Source organism: Monodelphis domestica, chromosome 1 (assembly GCF_027887165.1).
Source record: "Monodelphis domestica isolate mMonDom1 chromosome 1, mMonDom1.pri, whole genome shotgun sequence".
Classification (NCBI taxonomy): Eukaryota; Metazoa; Chordata; class Mammalia; order Didelphimorphia; family Didelphidae; genus Monodelphis; species Monodelphis domestica.
In genome coordinates this window covers 42,932,102-42,951,058 of record NC_077227.1, presented here as the reverse complement: position 1 = coordinate 42,951,058, position 18,957 = coordinate 42,932,102, and the positions used below count along the sequence as shown (strand labels likewise).

Genomic DNA, 18,957 nt, shown 5'->3' with positions numbered 1-18,957 from the left:
CATGTAAGAGAATGTTGGCTAACAGGGTAGTGAACACTTTCATCTCTACACCACTGCCTACATGAAGCCTTCTTGACCACACAATCCAAATGCTCTTCCCATATTTTTCAAAGAGAAGAAATTTAATAAGTTCCATCTGGCACTCTTTGGCACAAGTATATTAGAGCTGGAGTTTGGAAGATCTCAGTTCAAATCTTGCCTCAGACACTTACTAGCCATGTGATCTGTTTCCCTCAGTTTCTTCATCTATAAAAATGAACTAATAATATAATTCTTACCTCCCAGTATTGTTATGAAGATCATGAGAGGAAATGAGGTATGGAAAACTCTTTGCAAAATTTAAGTACTATCATAAATGTTAGTTCTTACTCTTATGTGTGAATTGGGGATCATGTTAATTAAAACAAGATCAATTCTGGATTATTAGCATAGTTAGAAGACTATCCTATTGAATTAACCAATCTATGTGTACATATATGTGAATTGAAGGAACTGAGAAGATTAGGCCAGCAAGTGATTAATTGTGGAAATTAACGAACCAAATGGACTCCATATTGTGACTCAATTCTGGACATGGCTTAATTTCCTTTCTGTTCAATTATGGTCCAAAGTCTATCTTGTAAGAACATTTTATTCAACGGTGATAATTTGGAGAAAACCTTATTGCATTGTTTGAACCTAGCCCTGTGTGTTTAGGAAACTGGACCACCTATACCTGCTATTTATTCTTAACCAAGGACCTAGATTATAGTAACCAGAAATACAGTCAGCTCCCAAGATTAATGTAAGTAGTCCTCTCATAATTGTACATCTCAAGCAATCTATATGTCTTATCTGAAAACTGGTCCCATACTGATCAATCAGTTACGGTTTCCATGTTCCTTTGATTTTTTTACACTCTTGGAGAGAGTTGGACACCTCTTTTTTCTGAATTTAGAGAACTGTACCTTTTCACTCTCCCCTTCCCAACCTAGAAAGTCTCCAATCTTTCCTCTAGTTAGAAATCAGTTTACCTAATGTTGTATTGTTTCCTTCTAATTAGTTAGTCTTATTTGATTATTTTTAATATGTAAAAACCTGTCTTCTCTTGTAGTTAGCATCTAGTCATAAGCTGCAGAAGGGACCTGGTCCCAATTTATTAGGTAATTGGCATGTATTGTTTAATAAGTCAATATGTTCAGAAGATTGAATCTTTCCTCAGTCATTTCATCTTTCACTCATTACAATACTCAAATGTAGCCATATGCATTTATAGGTACATGCACATATAGAAAAAAATGCTGCAAACGTACAATGAATGAGTAGGGCCCAGGATTGAACAGGAGGAGGAAAGTGGACTGAATTGCCTTCAGGAATTTGCAAAGATCATTTAATGATCTCAAACTTCACCAGAAACAAAAGCCAATCTTTTAGAGTAACAGCATTCTACTGATGTTATTATCAGACACAGGATATTACAGTCTCTCTGAATTAAAAATGAAGGTCCCTCAGAGAGCAACAGAAAGGTGCATGGGGAAAAGGAGAGATCCCTGTAACCCTTTATTATAGACCTCCCTTAACAAGATTTGATTTTAGGGATCCTTATTTTATTTCAGACATTGGACAGTTCCCAAGCCAACTTAACCCTATTATCACCTTGCCAAGTCTTCTTTTCTCCCTTACCAGGGTAGCATAAGAGACTGCGAAAGACTTTCCTGAAATCCAGGCAGGCTATGTCTGATATAGTTACCCAATTAAAATGACCAAAAGGATGAGTTAGCTTTAGTATTGTTGTTCAGTTCTTTCTGACTCCTTGTGATTCCTTTTGAGGTTTTCTTGGTAAAGATGCTGGAATTGTTTACTATTTCCTTCTCCAGCTCATTTTACAGATGAGGAAACTGAGGCAAACAAGGCTAAGTGACTTGCCATGATCCCATAGCTAGTACATGTTGGAGGTCAGATTTGATCTCAGGAAGATGAATCTTTCTGACTCCATGCCCAGTACTCTATCTAGCTACCCTTACTTAAGTGATAGCCTTCCTCAAATTGTAATGTAGACTACGACACTCCTCAGAGTTTGTCTGAGGCTGATGTCATGAAATCATGGAGGGTAACTAGGAATCCTCATGAAGGAAGAAATAAAAGAAAAAAAAGCATTCATCAAATGCCTTCCCATCAAACACAATGTTTAAAGATCGAGGATACAAATACAAAGTCAAAAACAGTCTTTGAGACCTGGCTGTTGGGCAAGATAGTCAGGAAAGTGAATTATGGCAGGACCAACTTGTTGGTCATCAGGGCAACTACCAACCAGAAGTCACAAACTTCTGGGAGGTGGGAGTTCCAGGCATGAAAGGGATAAGTCCTCCAAGATTGAGGGTCTGATGAAATGTCTGGAGAGTGAAGTAAGAATATTAATCCAACTCTCTTGACGCACTGTTCCCAGGGCACTATTTTGCCATCTGTTGATTGATTAAGCCAGGGGTATGGGTCATGGTCCAGTCAGAGGAATCCATGGAGTAGAGAAAGGTCAGAACAGGTCAGAGAGTTCTGATGGAAAGTTTGGGAGTCAAAAGGCACATCAAGAGTTTAGAGCTGGAAACAGACTTAGAGGATGACTAGTCAAGGTTGAGAGGCTGAGTTAACCTCTCAACAATGCCATGGTGGCCCTCATAGATAATGAGTGCTAGGACAAGCAATAACCTTAGAGGTCATCTAATCTCCCTGTGCTCTAGTACTTTCTTTATGTTATACTCATTTAATAAACTTTGCAAAATCATAGCTGGGACCTTTTCTTTCCCCCTAATTTCTTAAACTATAAGATGAAGTTGAAATAGTAGAAGATCTCAAAGGATAAGAGGATCTCTTCCTTTCCATGCTGGAATCTTATTCTGTAGGACTCATGTAGGAGATCATTCAATGTGGCCACAAGATGGCAGCCAGTGTTCAAGAATGGAAAAGTCTCATTTCTCTCTCTCTCTCTCTCTCTCTCTCTCTCTCTCTCTCTCTCTCTCTCTCTCTCTCTCTCTCTCTCTCTCTCTCTCTCTCTCTCCCCCTCCCCTCCAGTAACATACTTCTCTGGAAGTCAGAAATGTAGCCATTAAGATTTATAGTTCTTCTGATATTTGCATTTATATCTACTTTAAATTGCCCTAAATCTCTATGAATTATTATTTTTTTATATCTTCCATCTCCTAGAAGGAGGAGAAGGGCACCACTCTAATGCTGCAATAACAACAGATGGAATCTTGGCCAGAGATACTTCTAGATTTTGAAAGGGACAGCAATAAGTCTTAGAAATAAGTAAATTGAGACTATCCTTTCCCTAAGAAGGAAGGCCAGACTTCTAACCTTGTTGAACAATTTTTACTTATGGCTATATAGGAATAGTCTTGAGTACAGATGACTGATCTCAGTGAACTAGGAGGAAGGTTAGTCATAAATACAGTGGAAATAGCATTGATTTTAGGTCTGAGAATCTGGGTTTAAGACCCACCTCTGAAAAATAACTGGTAACATTTATATAGTGCCTAATGGTTTGCTTAGTACTTTAAAAATATTATTTTCATAAGATTATGAAGTACATGCTATTATTATGTCCATTTTTCATATAAGGAAACAGGATGAGAGCTTAAGTGGTTTGCCCACAGTCACAAAGCTAGTAAGGTCTGAGGACAGATTTTTTAACTTGGATCTTCCTGATTTCAGATCTAGTGTTCTGCCATCTACTGCCATCTACTGCTGTCTCTAAGAACATAGGCAAGTGCCTGAACCTCTAGTGAGTGAACTACCTTTTGTGACTCAATTCTAGAGTTAGCTTAGTTTTTATTCAGTTATGAGGCTAATCTAAATTCTGTTTTTTCAGAAAATTTGAGAACTTTAAGAAAAAAATTTGAGAAAAGTTTATGCAATTGTGGAAAATGGGAGAAAACTTTAAGGTATTGTTTGAACTTAACCCTGAGTTACTGGGAAACGGGGCCACCTATACCTGCTGTTTAGAGCCTCTTAGCCAAGGACTTAGATTATGTTGAACAGAAACATAGCCAGATCCTAAGATTAATACAAGGAATTTTCTCATAATTGTATATTTAAAACATCCCATGTGTCTTATTTAAAAACTGGCCCCATGTGGATCAGCTGTTGTTTCCATGTTCCTTTGATTGTTTACAGACACATGGTGAGGGAGTCAACTGCTTTTTCTGATTTCAAGTTTATCACCTCCTCCCAACTTAGAAAGTCCCTATTTTTTCCTCTAATTATAAATCAGTTTACCTAATGTTATACTGTTTTCTTTTAATTAATAGGTCTCATAATCTGATTAATTGTTTTTAATGTATAAAATTCTGCCTCCTTCTGTATTCAAGATCTAGTCCTAAGCAGAGGAAGGGATCTAGTCCCAGTTTGTTAGAGAATTGGCATACATTGCTTAAAAAACTGTTATATTCAGAAGATCTAACCTTTGTTTCTTTAGTTATTTCATTTTTCTCCACACTGAGCCTCATTCATCACGTAGAAATAATAGGGATCTGGCCAATGAAAACTCCATCTAGAGCACATATAGGATGCTCTGTGGGTCTTTATGATGGAGGTTTGGGAGGCTACTTCAGGAGAGGTATATAGATATATAATGGAAAAACACAAATGGTCTCTGAATCTGTGCCTCAGTTCTTTTCATTTGCTTTTTCATGCTTTTAAGTGAATGAATATCACAGCTATGATCAAAGTTCAATACACAACTGCCAGAAGTCTGAGAATCTGAATTCTTACCAGATTTTTTTTTTATGCCAGTCTAGAAGGGAGGGAGCAAAGTCTACAATCATCTGTTTAATAGAACAAAGATAGATGGTAGTCCAGATGTTGGCCATGAGCCCAAAGCTCAGAGTCAGCAAAGGGGCAGGAGATAGAACATTTGACCTGTGCTAGGTGTTGGGAATACAAAGACAAAAATGAAATAGTCCTTGCTCTCCAGGAGCTCACATTCTAAGCCTTCTCTCCTCTTCTGTTCCAAGTTGCCTTCCCCAGATTTTCAAAGAACTTTCTGCCTTTCTTGAGCACCATTTTTTATCCTGACTTGATTTATAGTCATTTGTCTGATTATCTCAACTAGACTGAACTTCCTAGAGGGTAGTTATAGTCCATTATCCTTCAGCCCCCCCCCCCCCAAATGGTGTACTGAACTAAGTAAGAACCACTGCTCTAGATCACTGACACATTTCATTACTTGTCTAGGGTCAAACAGACCCAAGATGTGTTAGGGGAGGCACATAAAGTCATTGCTCCGAAGTCAGGACTCTTTCTGTTGCACCACACTATCTCTAAGATTTAGAATTAACACGTTAGAGGTCAATTAGTCCAATCCTTTCATTTTATAGGTGAGGACTGTCAACATGGAAATATAGAAATCCCCAGTTTATTTAATTTGAGTGTAGAAACCCCAGGTTTTGACCTTGTCACAGGAGAGGTTTCCCCCTGAGGGAAGGTCCCTCTTCACCAGACAATGGACTTCCTGGTAGCTTGGGTGGGAGCAGCTATCCCTTTTGTCCCAATGGTTTCTCCCCCTAGACTAAGGTCCATTACCAAGGGTGACCCAGCCTTGGGCTGAGTCTTTCCCTTTTGTGTCCATTGTAGGGCATCAGCCCCTCACTGTTATTCCTGTCTGGAACTCCTCATTTTCCTTTCTTACCATTGTAAAGTCAGTCAACTGTCCCTCTCACTCCAAGCCCCCCAAGTCATCTAGAGTGGTACAGAGGCTCCTCAAATTCTTTTGTTCCTCGGAGTCCATCCTGAGTCGGTGGCACTCCCAGGGGTCAGTGTCCAGAGTATCCAGACTCTGTGCAGTCTCGGGAAGAAGCTTTGTTGTCGCACTTAGTAGCGCTAACCCCTTTTCCCTTGATTAAAGAGTCATTTTGACTATTTAATAGTTCTGCGTTTTTTCTAGTTGACAGGACATTAAGAAAAGATGCAGTAAATAAAAGAGAGATTAGAACTCAAGTCCTTCTGACGCCCAGGCTCTTTCCCCTGCACTGTCTTGAAAATCTGAAGTAATACTGATTTCTGAGAGCTTTATTATTTGTCCAAAGGATTTCATGGACCTTCTAGAATCCATGTTTCAGATGGGAGAGAAGGAGCCAGTTAGATAAGGAGTCAGATTGGTTTGGGGACATGGCTGGGTTTCCAGGACTCATGGGTAGGGGGGAAATCTATACTGGTTCCTACTACCACCAGGGACAATCAATCAGTCCCTGCCATACTTACATTTGCCTCTGGTGGATTGTTGAGGATCACATACATATGTAAAAGAAATCTTCTTTGTAAAAGAAATCCTGGTGTGGCGAAGACCGGACTGGATTTGGAGTCAAACGACACAGAAGATCTGAGTTCTGGTCCGGGCTAATCGGACTAATCAAACCTTGCTTCTGACACACATTACCCGTGTGACGTCACTTGACCTCTCTGAGGGTCAGTTCCTTCCTCTGTAAACTGAAGGGAGTGAACGAGATGATCTGGAAGGTTCCTTTCCAGCTCTAGCACTCGGTGATTCTTTGAATCCTACCTCAGCTCGCTGTCCACCTGGGTGGCTGGCCCCTGTCCAGCTGCTGATAGCGACCGCAGGCCTCCCCATAGATCTATTTCTAGATCCCTTTCCTCTAGAGAATTCTGCATTTACCCGGTGGGCTAGGCGGGGACTGGGAATGCTCAGCTGTGGGTAGGGGTCAAGGTACGCCTGACCAGGGGCTTAAGAAACTATTATTATTATTATTATCTCGCTGCACCTCTCTTCCGAAAGTGAAACAGTTTCGCGCAAATCCCGAAGGTCCGCCTAGGCCCCACCTCCCAGCTGGTCCCAACCCACTCGCTCTGGCCTCGCCGCAGGTGACCACACGCTTCCCGGAACCATGGTGGTGCTGAAGGGAATCCCCTCTCTGCTCTCCCCGGAGCTGCTCTTTGCCTTGGCGAAGATGGGACACGGAGATGAGATTGGTAAGAGGCGCCTGAGTCCCGCCAGAGGCTGCCTCAGAGCGCTGTGGGGCGGACGGCGAGGTGCTCCCTGTAGATGGAGAGGGGTGGGAGGGACCCCCTCCGCTTCCGGTACTCCCTCGTAATTCGCTCCCTTCTGTGCCCCAATATTCACTTATCCTTCGCGGTCGTACACGCCCCTGACACCACCTCCCACGCTCACTCACGCCTTTCCTTCGGGATCCTCTCAAAGGATCACTCGGCGAGCTCAGACTGGCCCCTGGGCTGAAAGTCAAATAACTGGGCCCGAGGCTTCCTTATGCTACTGAGCAAAGCCCTGGGCTATTGGAATCTCGCAGCCGGATTCCCGGAATCAGAAGAGAGAAAGCTTTGGGGGTCGGACGGTCGAAGTTTCCTGAGACCTCGGATTTTCCTCTTTATCCTCCTCTCCCTTTAATTTTTTTCATTTTCTTCTATTCCCCAAGAAAGGGACGTCAGCTGCTTCGAATCCCCCGAGCCCCTTATTTGAAAAGCAGCTTCACAAACATTTTCTTTGCCGGCTTCCTCCAAAGAGTGACCTTTCCTAGAGCGCCTGAGAAAGAATTTGATTCACAGAAAGGCGATCTTTCCCGAATAGAGCCTCTGTCCAGCGCCCAGAGGAATCGATCAGATCCTCCAGGGATCCACTTCTGAAATTCCCAACTCCCCTCCCCCCGCTCCCCCCTCCCCCAGCGCTGTCCAGTTAAATAACACACCTAGGGCGGGGCAGGGCAACAGCCTGGGGCAATGGAGCTTGGAGGAGCTTCACGCTTTTGATATAGATCAAAATTATGACTAGAAAATCTGGTTGCTGTAAGTTTCCTCTTGGTAAAGGGAAGGAGGTGGGCTAGATGGCCCTTCTAACTCTGGTGCCATGAAATCTGTTTCCTGGCCCAAACAAGAAGATGCTTGGTGGTAGCACTGCCAGCTCCATCTAAAAGTTCAGTACCAGCTTTCTGGACTTTCAAGGAGAACTTCAGCTCGATAATGGCATTTTCAACTATCCTAATTAATGCTCCGTTTCATAGCTGCTGATGCATCAACCCCAGGGAGATCTAGCTTGACTGTTAAGATGGCCTAGAAAACTAAATTGAGTACTGCAAGTCAATGATTTCAAACTGTTAAAAGAGACTACTTCTGCCTTGGAACCAATACACAGTATTGATTCCAAGACAGAAGGTAAGGGTTTAAAAAAAGGGGGTGGGGAGCTGGGGAGCTAAATGGATTGAGAACCAGGCCTAGAGATAGGAGGTCCTAGGTTCAAATGTGGCCTCAGACACTTCCCAGCTGTGTGACCCTGGGCAAGTCATTTGACCCCCATTGTCTAGCCCTTACCACTCTTCTGCCTTGGAACCAATACACAGTATTGATTCCAAGATGGAAGGTAAGGGTTTTTTTTTTGTTGTTTAAAAAAAAAAGAGCCTACTATATTGGCCTTCTATCCTTCCTACAAGAATCTATTGGTCCCTGGCAGGTATTTTGCAGACCCTCTCAGCAGAGGTCCTTATAGCAAGGCCTGAGAGCCAGATCCCTATCCCAGTTTTACCACTGACATACCTTGTGACTTTGGATACTTGCTAGTCACAACCCCTATCATCATCAGTGTTGTGTTCTATAATGAAAGGACAAGATGATCTCAAAGATCTGCACTTCTGTCATTCTTTGGTCCTAGATAAACCATCTGGGCTGATGAACCTCAAGTTTAAGCCTGACTATGGAACACATCTTCCCTGTCTCCATTCATTAAGCTCCATTGGCTCTCTATTTCCTCCAGAATCATATATAAAATCCTCTGTTCAGCTTTCAAGGGTTTTCCTTTCTGGACCCTTCCTTTCCAGTCTTCTTACATATTACTTCCTTCTTAAACTCCTTGGACCAACTCCAGTGTCCTCCCCATTTGTGGAAGGACAACATAACTTCCTAGAAGGAGAGGATTGATTTATTTTTGTTTTTGTATTCCTAAAGCCTGGTGTCTAGCTAGAGTAGACAATGCTTCTTGAATTGAACAATAGCACTAATCTTTCCTTCTACATCTGGTTGAATTTTTTGCTTTTGTTTTTGTTTTTTGATGTTGTGAATTTTGCCCTTGACTTCCTAGAAAAGTTAGTACCCAAGGCATGTTAATTCACCATGACCAGTAATTCATTATCCCCACCTTTCCCAACTCACCCCTTTTCCAAACTTTCCCTCTTACATTTAAGGTACCACCATCTTTTCAGTTTGACCACCTTGATGAGTCATCCTCATGGTCCACATCTCCATTCAGTTGCCAAATAATGTTTCTGTTTCCACAGTCTCTTGTATATATGTCCCCTTCTCTCCTCTTACCCAAACACCACCCTAGTACAGGTCCTTATTAACTCTTGCATAATAAAATAGACTCAGAGTTGGTCTTGATTCCTCAAATCTCTCCCTGATCCGCTGAGCTGCCAAAGTGATATTTCTCAAGCTTAAGTCTGACTATGGAACCCATCTTCCCTACCACCATTTGATATACTCCACTGGCTCCCTGTTTCCTCCAGGATCACATATAAAATCCTCTGTTCAGCTTTCAAGGGTTTTCCTTTCTAGACCCTTCCTTTCTTTCTATTCTTTTTACATATTACTTCCTCCTTAAGCTCTTTGGGACAACCCTAGTGGTCTCCTTGCTGTTCCTCACATCTGATTTTTCATTTCTCATCTCAGTGCCTTTGTATGTGTTAGTTGTCTCCCTTCCTTCTTCCTTCTCACCTCTTATTTCTGATTAGTCAAGATCTTCCTCAGTCTACCTCTTTGAGAAGTCATATGCCCACTAGCCAGCTATCAGACAGTATACTACAGTGGCAAGAAAGCTGGATTTGGCCAGAGGACTTGGTTTCAACTACCAGCTCTTCCCCTTATTATATATGTGATTTGGGGCAAAACTCACTGTCTTTTGGCCCTCAGTTTTCTCATCTACAAAATGGGAAGATTAGATTAGATGGTCTCCAAGATTCCTTTCAGCTATAAACCTATGCTCCTATGATCTAGGCTATTGTTTTTGTTGTGACTGATAATGATGGTTTAACACTTCCTGCCTCTTTCAGTTCTTGCAGATGCCAATTTTCCTACTTCTTCCATATGCCGATGTGGTCCAGTGGAAATCAGAGCAGATGGTGAGTTCTTACTTTCCTCCCACCCCCGTCCCCAGATACATAAGTATCAAAATGAAAAAGAAAATCAACCTTACCTTTCGCTGATAAGGTTTCAGATTTGTTGTCAATTAACAGTGGAAGGTTTTTCATTTCTCTGAGATGCTTATAAGTAAAGAGAAATTAACTTGGTGTCAGAAGAAGTGAGTAAAGAGAGGTATGTGTGGTTTGCTGGAGAGAGGGCTGGACTTGGAGTTATGAAGACTTGGGTTTGAATCCTGCCTCAGACAATGATTTGCTATGTAACCCTGGGTGAGTCACTTAAGCCTCAGTTTCCTCAGCTATAAAATGCAGATAGTAACACCTAACGTACAGGCACATTGGGAGGAAAAAATATCATATATGCAAAGTATTATAGAATGGTGCTGTGTTAAAAGGAAGGGTATTATGGCCTCTACAATGCCCCTTATTAGCCTTGTGATCTTGGTACCACAGATTAGAATGTTAAGTTTGGGGGTAGAGATTTTGAGGTCAAGTCTTGGCTTTGCCACTTAATATTTGTGTAATTTTATATGCATCATTTAAACTCTTTGGGCCTCAGCAGATTAAAAAAAAAGAGAGAGAGAAGGTTGTTCTAAATGACTTCTGAAATTCCTCTCAATTCTAAAGCTATGATCCTGTGATTCTAGTGTATAGCACAAAGGGGAAGACCACTAGACTTGGAATTAGGAAGACCTGAATTCAAATCTGGCCTCAAATACTTATTGATTTTGTGCCTCTGGGCAATGTCTGCCTGCCTCAGTTTCCTCAGCTATAAAATAGGGATAATAATAGCACTTATCTCTTCACATGGATAATTAATATCATATTACTTGCCTTCTCAGTAGGTTACAGAGGTAGCAGGAGAGGGTAAGAATTCTCAAAATTTTAAAAAGGAAAGAATTCTTAAGATAAATTTAAAAATAAAAAAATAATAGCACCCATCTTATAAGGTTTTGTGAGGATCAAATGAGATAACACGTATAATATTTTGTAAATGTAAAGCACTATATAAGAATGTTAGTAATTATTATTTCTTGCCTGATAGTGTTATTGTGAGAAACAATTCCATTTCATTCATTTGTCACATATATCCTATGAACCTTGAAATCAATTGAAGTTATTTGTGTATGTCAAATATTTTGTAAGCATAAATGCTGAAAAAAACCCCCAACAACTTGGCTTACTAAGTATTGATTTTAAGACAGAAGGGCTGTAAAGGACAGGCAATTGGGGTTAAGTGACTTGCCTAGGGTAACACAACTAGAAAGTGTCTAAGACCAGATTTAAACCCAGCTCCTAGTAACTACAGTCCTGGCACTCTGTTAACTGTATTATCTAGCTTGCCCCTTATAAATGCTTTAAGAATATAAAATGCAATGCAATTTAGATAAGTTGTTGTCTCCTCCAGCTACAGAGCAAAGATAAGATAGCTTTCCAAAGTCTTGACTCTTTCTGTATTCAAATGATTCAGTCAGAGATTTGTCAGTATGATTTCATCAGGGTAGGAACTCCAGACTGAGTAAAGTCCTTTGACCACTTCACCTCTGTGTGCTACAGAAAAGTTGCTGGTTTGCCTCACTAAAGAGGCTCTTCTCACTCTGTGCCTTTTCTCTAGCTTGTTTTAGAGAGGTGCCTGGGACCCTGAGAGGTTGAATTTCTCGCCCAGGATCATAGTCAGTATATAAAAGAGATTGCATCTGGACTCAGGTCATTCTTTTTTTTTTTTAAACCCTCACCTTCCATCTTAGAATCAATACTGTGTATTGGTTCAAAAGCAGAAGATCAATATGGGCTAGGCAATGGGGGTCAAGTGACTTGCCCAGGGTCACACAGCTAGAAAGTTTCTGAGTTCAGATTTGAACCCAGGATCTCCTGACTTTGGGCTTGGCTCTCAATCCACTTAGCCACCCAGCTTCTCCCTGGACCCAGGTCATTCTGATTGCAAGACCAGCCCTGTATAGGTGATAATAGAGCATCTTGCATGATTACTCCATGAAAATTTCAGGGTTAAGATCACATCTGGAGAGGAGCAGACATTAAAAAAACAGCTAAAATGTTCTTCAAACCCAAGGGACCAGCTGGTCTTGAAACCATTATGGTTACTGTAAGTTCTGGTCAGTGCCAATTAATTAGAGGTCTACTGTCCTGGACAGTAGCTCAGGGGATTGCAGAGAGAATGGAGAGAGCAAGCTGACCTACTTCTTATTTGGGAAGAGTTGTGTTGACACGCCATTAGCAACACGAAAATGCACAGGGGACTTGAAACCACATGGACACTGGGACAATAAGCTAAGGATGCAGTTCACTGAAAAGGAAAAGAAAAACAGAAGAGAAAAGGGAAAAATAGCCTATGTACATGGAAACAGATTCTCTTCCAAGACCAACATGTAATCTTAAAAGCTAAAGCCAAGATAAAAAGGGAACAACAAAGCTATCTATTTTTGGTTTTATCAGTTAGCAAAATTGCTGTTTTTAAGTGGCACCCATTTGGAGTCACTTAAAGTCAACAGTTTCACAAAATCTCATAGTGTAAGAAATCTGAATGGTTATCTGGTCCAACCTACATCTGAGAAGGGATCCCCTTTAGCAATATACCCAACAAGTTGTCATTCCACTTTTGTCTAACAAACTCAAATGAAAGGGAAACTCCCTACCTCCCTTTCTACTTTGGGACAGTTCAGATTACTAGAAAATTTTTTCATGAGATGAATTATATTTACAAAAAAGATTTTCTCTTAAAAAAAAACACTTCATCTTCTGTCTTAGAATCAATTCAAAGTATTGGTTCCAAGGCAGAAGAGAAGTAAGAACTAGGCAAATCAACTTAAGTGGCTTGCCATGGGTCACACAGGCAGGAAGTGTCTAAGGCCAGATTTGAACCTAGGACCTTGTCTCCAGACCTGGCTCTCTATCCACTGATCTACATAGCTGCCCTCCCTGCCAATGTATTTCTTAAGAAAGCTAAAAATAAAGAGATCCACTAAAGTAAAAACAAAAAACAAACAAACAAAAAAAACAACCAAATACAATATCTTGGGGCTTCTTCTGATACTGCCCTGTTGTCTCTCCATCTCCTTTAATGTTTAGGTTCTTTTTGTTCCATATAAAATGATGCCACCTGAGTCTTCAATGAGAATATATCCAGTTCCCAAGAAATTTCCCTTTTTGCACTTTCCACCCCTTGCTCCCAATTCTGTTTTCTGGGCCCAAATTTATTATCCAGTCATTTTTTTCAGTTGTGTTCTACTCTTTGTAACTGCATTTTGGAGTTTTCTTGGCAAAGATACTGGAGTGGTTTGCCATTTCCTTCTCCAGGTGATTTTACAGATGAGGAACTGAGGCCAACAAGGGTAAAATGACTTGTCCAGAGTCACAGAACCAGTAAGTGACTGAGGCTAGATTTGACCTCAGGAATCCAAGTCTTGTCTCCAGGCCCAGCACTCTATCCACTGCACTACCTAGCTGCCCCTAGGGTCCAAAAAACTCTGAGGATTTTTTTTTTTAATGTCCAACAGATAACAAGGCATTTATACCAGGACTTTTTGTATCAGTTAACATGAAATAAAGGTGAGTGCTAATCAAATGGGGAATGGCTGAAGAAGTTATGGTATAGGAATGTCTTGAATATTATAAAAGAATAATGAGAAACTTCACTATTTCAGAGAAAAATTCAATCCATTTTTAGGGATTTATGCACTGTGAAATTTACACTGTCTAATGAGGTCTGTGCTCTAGCAAGAGTGTCTCCCTTGTTAACTAGATCTATAAGTTTTTTCTCCAGCATCTAAATCCCTCTTACACAAGATAGCCCATCAAATACTTAACAATTATCACGTCTCCCTTAAGTCTTCTCCTCTGTGGGCTAACTATGACATACTTACTATGCGAAAAGCATTGTCCTTGCAGCCGAATAAGATGCAAAGTTTAAATTAAAATAATTATAGAGTAAAATAAATAGAATAAATAAAATAAAAAATAGAAATAGAATAAATAGTATTTATATTATGTTATATATTATAAAATATATTTATGTTTATATTATAAGAAATACAATTAAAAATAAAAATTCTTTGTGGATCTTAACTTCTAAGGTAAAGGACATACATAACGATAACTTGATCCAATACCACCATAGCACAGCCTGACAGGCTCTGAGGATCATGGGAACCTTCTCCAAAGAGATCTCTGCTGTGAACTAGTTGTATGACCTTTCTCAGTGATAATAAAATAAATGGGCCATCTAGGGGAACAGCCCACATTTCATATTTTGGGGGTCTCAGTTTTCTCATCTGTAAATGAGGAAGTTGGACTAAATGATCTCTAAGATCCCTTCTCCCTGTACAAATGGGCATGTATCTATAACTATATCTATATATGTATGTATGTTTGATAGCTAGTCAGGCTAGGGCTAGAGTGCCTTTGTGAATAGAATCAAACTTCTGTGGGCCCCCAGACATTTTGAACAATGTATGCAGGTTGTCACCATTCCTAATTGCTGCCTGTTCCCCGTAACTTGGATAAAGAGAATGCAAACCTCAGCTTATGAAAAATACATTCCAAATTCCTCCCCATGTTGCCCCATCCCCAGAAACTCATGTGAAATATTAGTTGTAGGGAAATTGAATGAAGAGGTTATAATTTATTTCTAGTCAGTCTGCTTAATCTAGACCATATGCTTAGAACATTGATCTTCCTATAGGATAGTTAGTTTTATCCTCTTCCATTGTCTGGGGAACAGTATAGCTAGAAAGCTGGCTTCAAACCAGAGAGACTTAGGTTCAAGTAATAGTGGTAGTCTCTCGGTGACCGAGAATGACAATTGTCTTTGTGCATCATCATCTATTGATGTACCCTCATGTTGCACATGGGGCCTGGGACGCCAGTTGTTACGGGAGGTGCAGTTGTGGCCTGGTGTCGGCGTTCGCGCGCAGCGGCAAGACGTCAACGTCGCTCATCTTCAAAGGTGGTGGTGGCATGGTGAATGTGGGTTCGCCAGCTGCTTCTGACAGAGGCAGCGAGTTCTAGTTGCTTTGGTGTCATGCCAGCCCACTTCAAGTTGGACTTTAGCTGATCCTTGAATCTTCTCTTTGGTCGGCCTTGTTTCCTGAGTCCTGCTGACAGTTCACCATAGAATGCCTGTCTTGGTATTCGCTGTGGGTCCATGCGGATGACGTGTCCAGACCATCGTAGCTGGGCTTTGAGGACCAGGACTTCGATGCTGGTGGAGTTGGCTCTGTCGAGGACTTCCTGATTGGTGATTCGGTCCTGCCATCGGATCCTCATGCTTGACCGGAGGGAGCGTTGGTGGAATTGCTCCAGCTGTTTCATGTGCTTCCGGTACAGTGTCCATGTCTCGAACTCTGAGCATTTGCTGAGTAGCAGTAGGCCGTTGTTGTTCATTTTGCCCACGCCGTGTTTGCCGAGCACTCCTTTCCATCTTTCATGGTCCTGGCCAACGCGGACATTGAAGTCTCCCAGTAGTATCAGCTTGTCATTTGTGGGCACTGAGTGCAGGACGGCACTCAGGTCAGAGTAGAACTGCTCGATGGTCTCCTCTGTGCTGGTCAGTGTTGGGGCATATGCGCTGATGATTGTGGCATACCGGTCTTTGCTGAGAGGCAAACAGATCTTCATGAGCCTCTTGCTGATGCCCACAGGCAAGTTTGGCAGCTGTTTGAGCAAACTGGTCTTGATAGCCAGGCCAACACCGTGGATTCTGTCTTCATTTGAGGCTCTACCTTTCCAGAAGGTGTATCCAGTGGAGGGTTCGCTGAGTGATCCCTCTTCTGGTAAGCGTGTTTCACTTAAGGCTGCGATGTCGATGTTATATCGCACCAGTTCTTTACCGATTAGAGCTGTTCTTCTCTCAGATCTTGGGGTATTCTCTCTGTCAAGTAATGTCCTGATGTTCCATGCTCCTAGTAGGAGTTTCTTTGTATTTTTTCTTTGATTTTTACCCCTTAAAGGGATGACCCCGCCAGCTGTGGTGTGCTGACCGGGTTTTTGTAGGGCAGGCAATGTTTGGGACACCTTTTCTAGTCCCCTCACTTGATTAGGGTGAGCAGTGCTGTCCTAGAGAGGGCTGCTCAGTCGCCCAGGATGCTGCCGAACGTCCCTGCTGCCCACAAGGCCGAGTGACCACTGGTCCATGTGCCGCCTATGTGCAGGATCGTGACTACAACTGCCGGTGGTCACCTCCACCTGTTGCGTCGCCACTCCCCCATTGCCACAGGTCTTGAAGAGGGTGGACGGGGTTAGGATAGATGAGTGTGCACAAAGATACTTGTGCATGAAGGAGATTTAAGTGGAAAAGTCGGTGCACAGAGACAGTCCCACTCTCTCAGCGTTAGAAGCCTGGGTCCAGTGGCACGAAAAGTCGTTACACCTGGAGACTTCCTCAGTTGCATTGGATGGCCGTGTTGTCTTTTGTGCTCCAACACCCCCTGAGCACTCCACAGTGCCTTGCTGCGTCGCCATCTCAGCTGTTGAACCTTCTTATTGGTTTCTTCCGCCTGTTCCCCCGAAGCAGTCTTCACATGCTGGGTGAGCAAAACCCTGGTTCACCAGGGGTCGACATCGACCTGATGGCTACCTCACAAGGTTTAGCCGGCCTGTCGAAGCCGTTGCCTGGGGTGTGGCTGCTGCTGCATGCTAGCAGCTACTGGGAGCCACAAGTGAGAGCTGGGTGTCAGGTGAGGGTCACAGGCTGGAGAGCTGCCCTAGGAGGGCATGAAAAGCCCTCCATACCAGAGATACTACCCCTCCCTGAGCACCCCATACACCCCAAGTATGAAAGGCAATTATGAAAGGTACAGAGAAAATGACAGCCTCCATTGATGGAGACAGTTTCCTTAGCTGATACACTGTACCAGACCCTATCCATTGTCTTAGCTTAGCCAGTCTTAATTGGCTAATCTATGCTAGATACATGGACCCAGGACAGCTAAGTGTCTCAGTGGATAGAGAGTTGGGTCTGGAGATGGGAGGACCTGGGTTTAAATCTGGCCTCAGACACTTCCTAGCTGTGTGAACCTGGGCAAGTCACTTATCCCCAGTTGCCTAGCTCTTACCACTCTTCTGTCTTAGAACCAATATACAGTATTAATTCTAAAATGGAAGGTAAGGGAAAAGAAGGAAAAAAAGAAACAAAAGAAAAGGAAGGAAGGAAGGAAGAAAGAAGGAAAGAAAGAGAGAGAGAAAGAAGAGAATTGATGTAGTGGTAGCTAGGTACCTCAGTAAGGTCCTGGATTCAAATATAGCCTCAGATACTCAATAATTGGGTGACTTTGGGTAAGTCACTTAACCCCATTCCTCCTTGATGAATTTTTTTTTCCAGTTTGAGTGCCTAGAGGACAAATTCAAGCCATCTATGAGCCCTCAGATTACTGGAGAGAGTTGAGAGAGAAAGTGCTTGCTTTGGACAGAGGGATGGGACATACAAAAAAATGTCCTTGGGTGTTGGGAAGAGGGGAAACAAAGCAGCTCCCTGAGTGCTAGCTCTGCAGGTGTGTCACCTCTTTGCCAATTCTGGCTAGCTCTTACCACTCTCTGACTTAGAACAGATTCTTTGTATTAGTTCTAAGACAGATGGTAAGGTTAAAAGAAAAAAAGGCAGTAGTGATATAAAGGATTGCTGGTGGGAAGATCTCAGAGGACATGGCAGCCACAATACCTTTTCATCATGTAAGCTGGATAAAATCATATGGTCAGATTTCACCATCCCAGAAGCTTTTGTTCTTGCTTTCGTTGCCTAGTCTTGCTGTCCTTACTCTCTTGCTTCACTTGAGGCTCTCTTGGCTGTCTTTGTGGTTGCAGGCTTGAGTGTCCCACAGCTCCTGGAATCCATCTTGAAGCTGCTGCCCTTGGATACTTATGAGCCAAATTCGGTAAGACTACCTTCAAGGTCCTGGGTCAAGGGCTGGGGATACCAAGGCAACTGAGAAGTCAGGAAGCTTCTGAGATCACAGCATCTCATCCAGGAAGGATCTTCTGAGATTGTTTAGTCCAACCTGCACAGGAAAGAATCCTTTCTATAAAATCTATAACATCCCCAAGAAGTCATCGTCCAAGTTTTCTTATATACCATTAGAGAGAAGGAAGCTCTAGAGAGTGTAATTTTTAATTCCAGAGAGTTGGGGAGGTCTGGGTTTCTGGGTTCAGATCTGCAAGTTTGGCCACTATTTCCTCTGTGCCTGTCTCCGTATGACAAACTGGGGAAAAATTGTTTATTCTCAATGCTCTCTCTCTCCTTCAGATAATAGCTTATAGCTTACAATGATAGAATGCTTTAGCAGAAACAAAATTTAATTAATACTGGTTTTGCCATCAACTAGCTATAAGACCTTGGATGAATTCTTTCTTGTTCTCTGGGCCTCTGTTCTCTCAACTGTGAAATGGGTTTGAGCTTTGTGTCAGGGGGAAGAAAACCCCAACTTGCCTACTTACTGGAGTTGCTCACAAGTGGAACAAACTACCTGAGGTGGTAGTAGCTTCTTCTCCACTAAAGGTCTTTTATCAAAGGCTGGAAAAAATGCTTGTTGGGGGTACTTAAGCAGGGATTCTCTATGGGGATGATTAGGACTAATGATTGCAGAGGTCCTGTTCAGCTCTCATATTCTGTGATTTTGTGATTAGTTGATTTCAAAAGGCTCTTCTAACACTGTTATAATCTCTGAATCTACAACTCGATCATCCCAACCTAACTTGAACCTAATGATCAAGAATACTTCCTTCCTTGGTCTTTAGGGATTGTCTTTGGGTGCAGCCTTTCTTGATATCTCTGGTATAAGTGTTGATTAGTTGGGGAAGACTGGCCAACTCTTTCCATTTG

The 18,957-nt window shown here is 42.1% G+C and overlaps 1 protein-coding gene across 1 annotated transcript in view; it reads left to right on the top strand.

Annotated features, from left to right (window-relative positions):
* Positions 1-6,446: 6,446 nt before the first annotated feature.
* Positions 6,447-18,957, top strand: part of FUOM (fucose mutarotase) — a 42,956-nt gene continuing 30,445 nt past the window's right edge. The window contains exons 1-3 of the mRNA XM_007478093.3: positions 6,447-6,960; positions 10,041-10,109; positions 17,943-18,013. Coding sequence (XP_007478155.2) covers positions 6,876-6,960; positions 10,041-10,109; positions 17,943-18,013 — 225 coding nt within the window. The 5' untranslated portion in view covers positions 6,447-6,875. The remainder of the gene's footprint in view (positions 6,961-10,040; positions 10,110-17,942; positions 18,014-18,957) is intronic.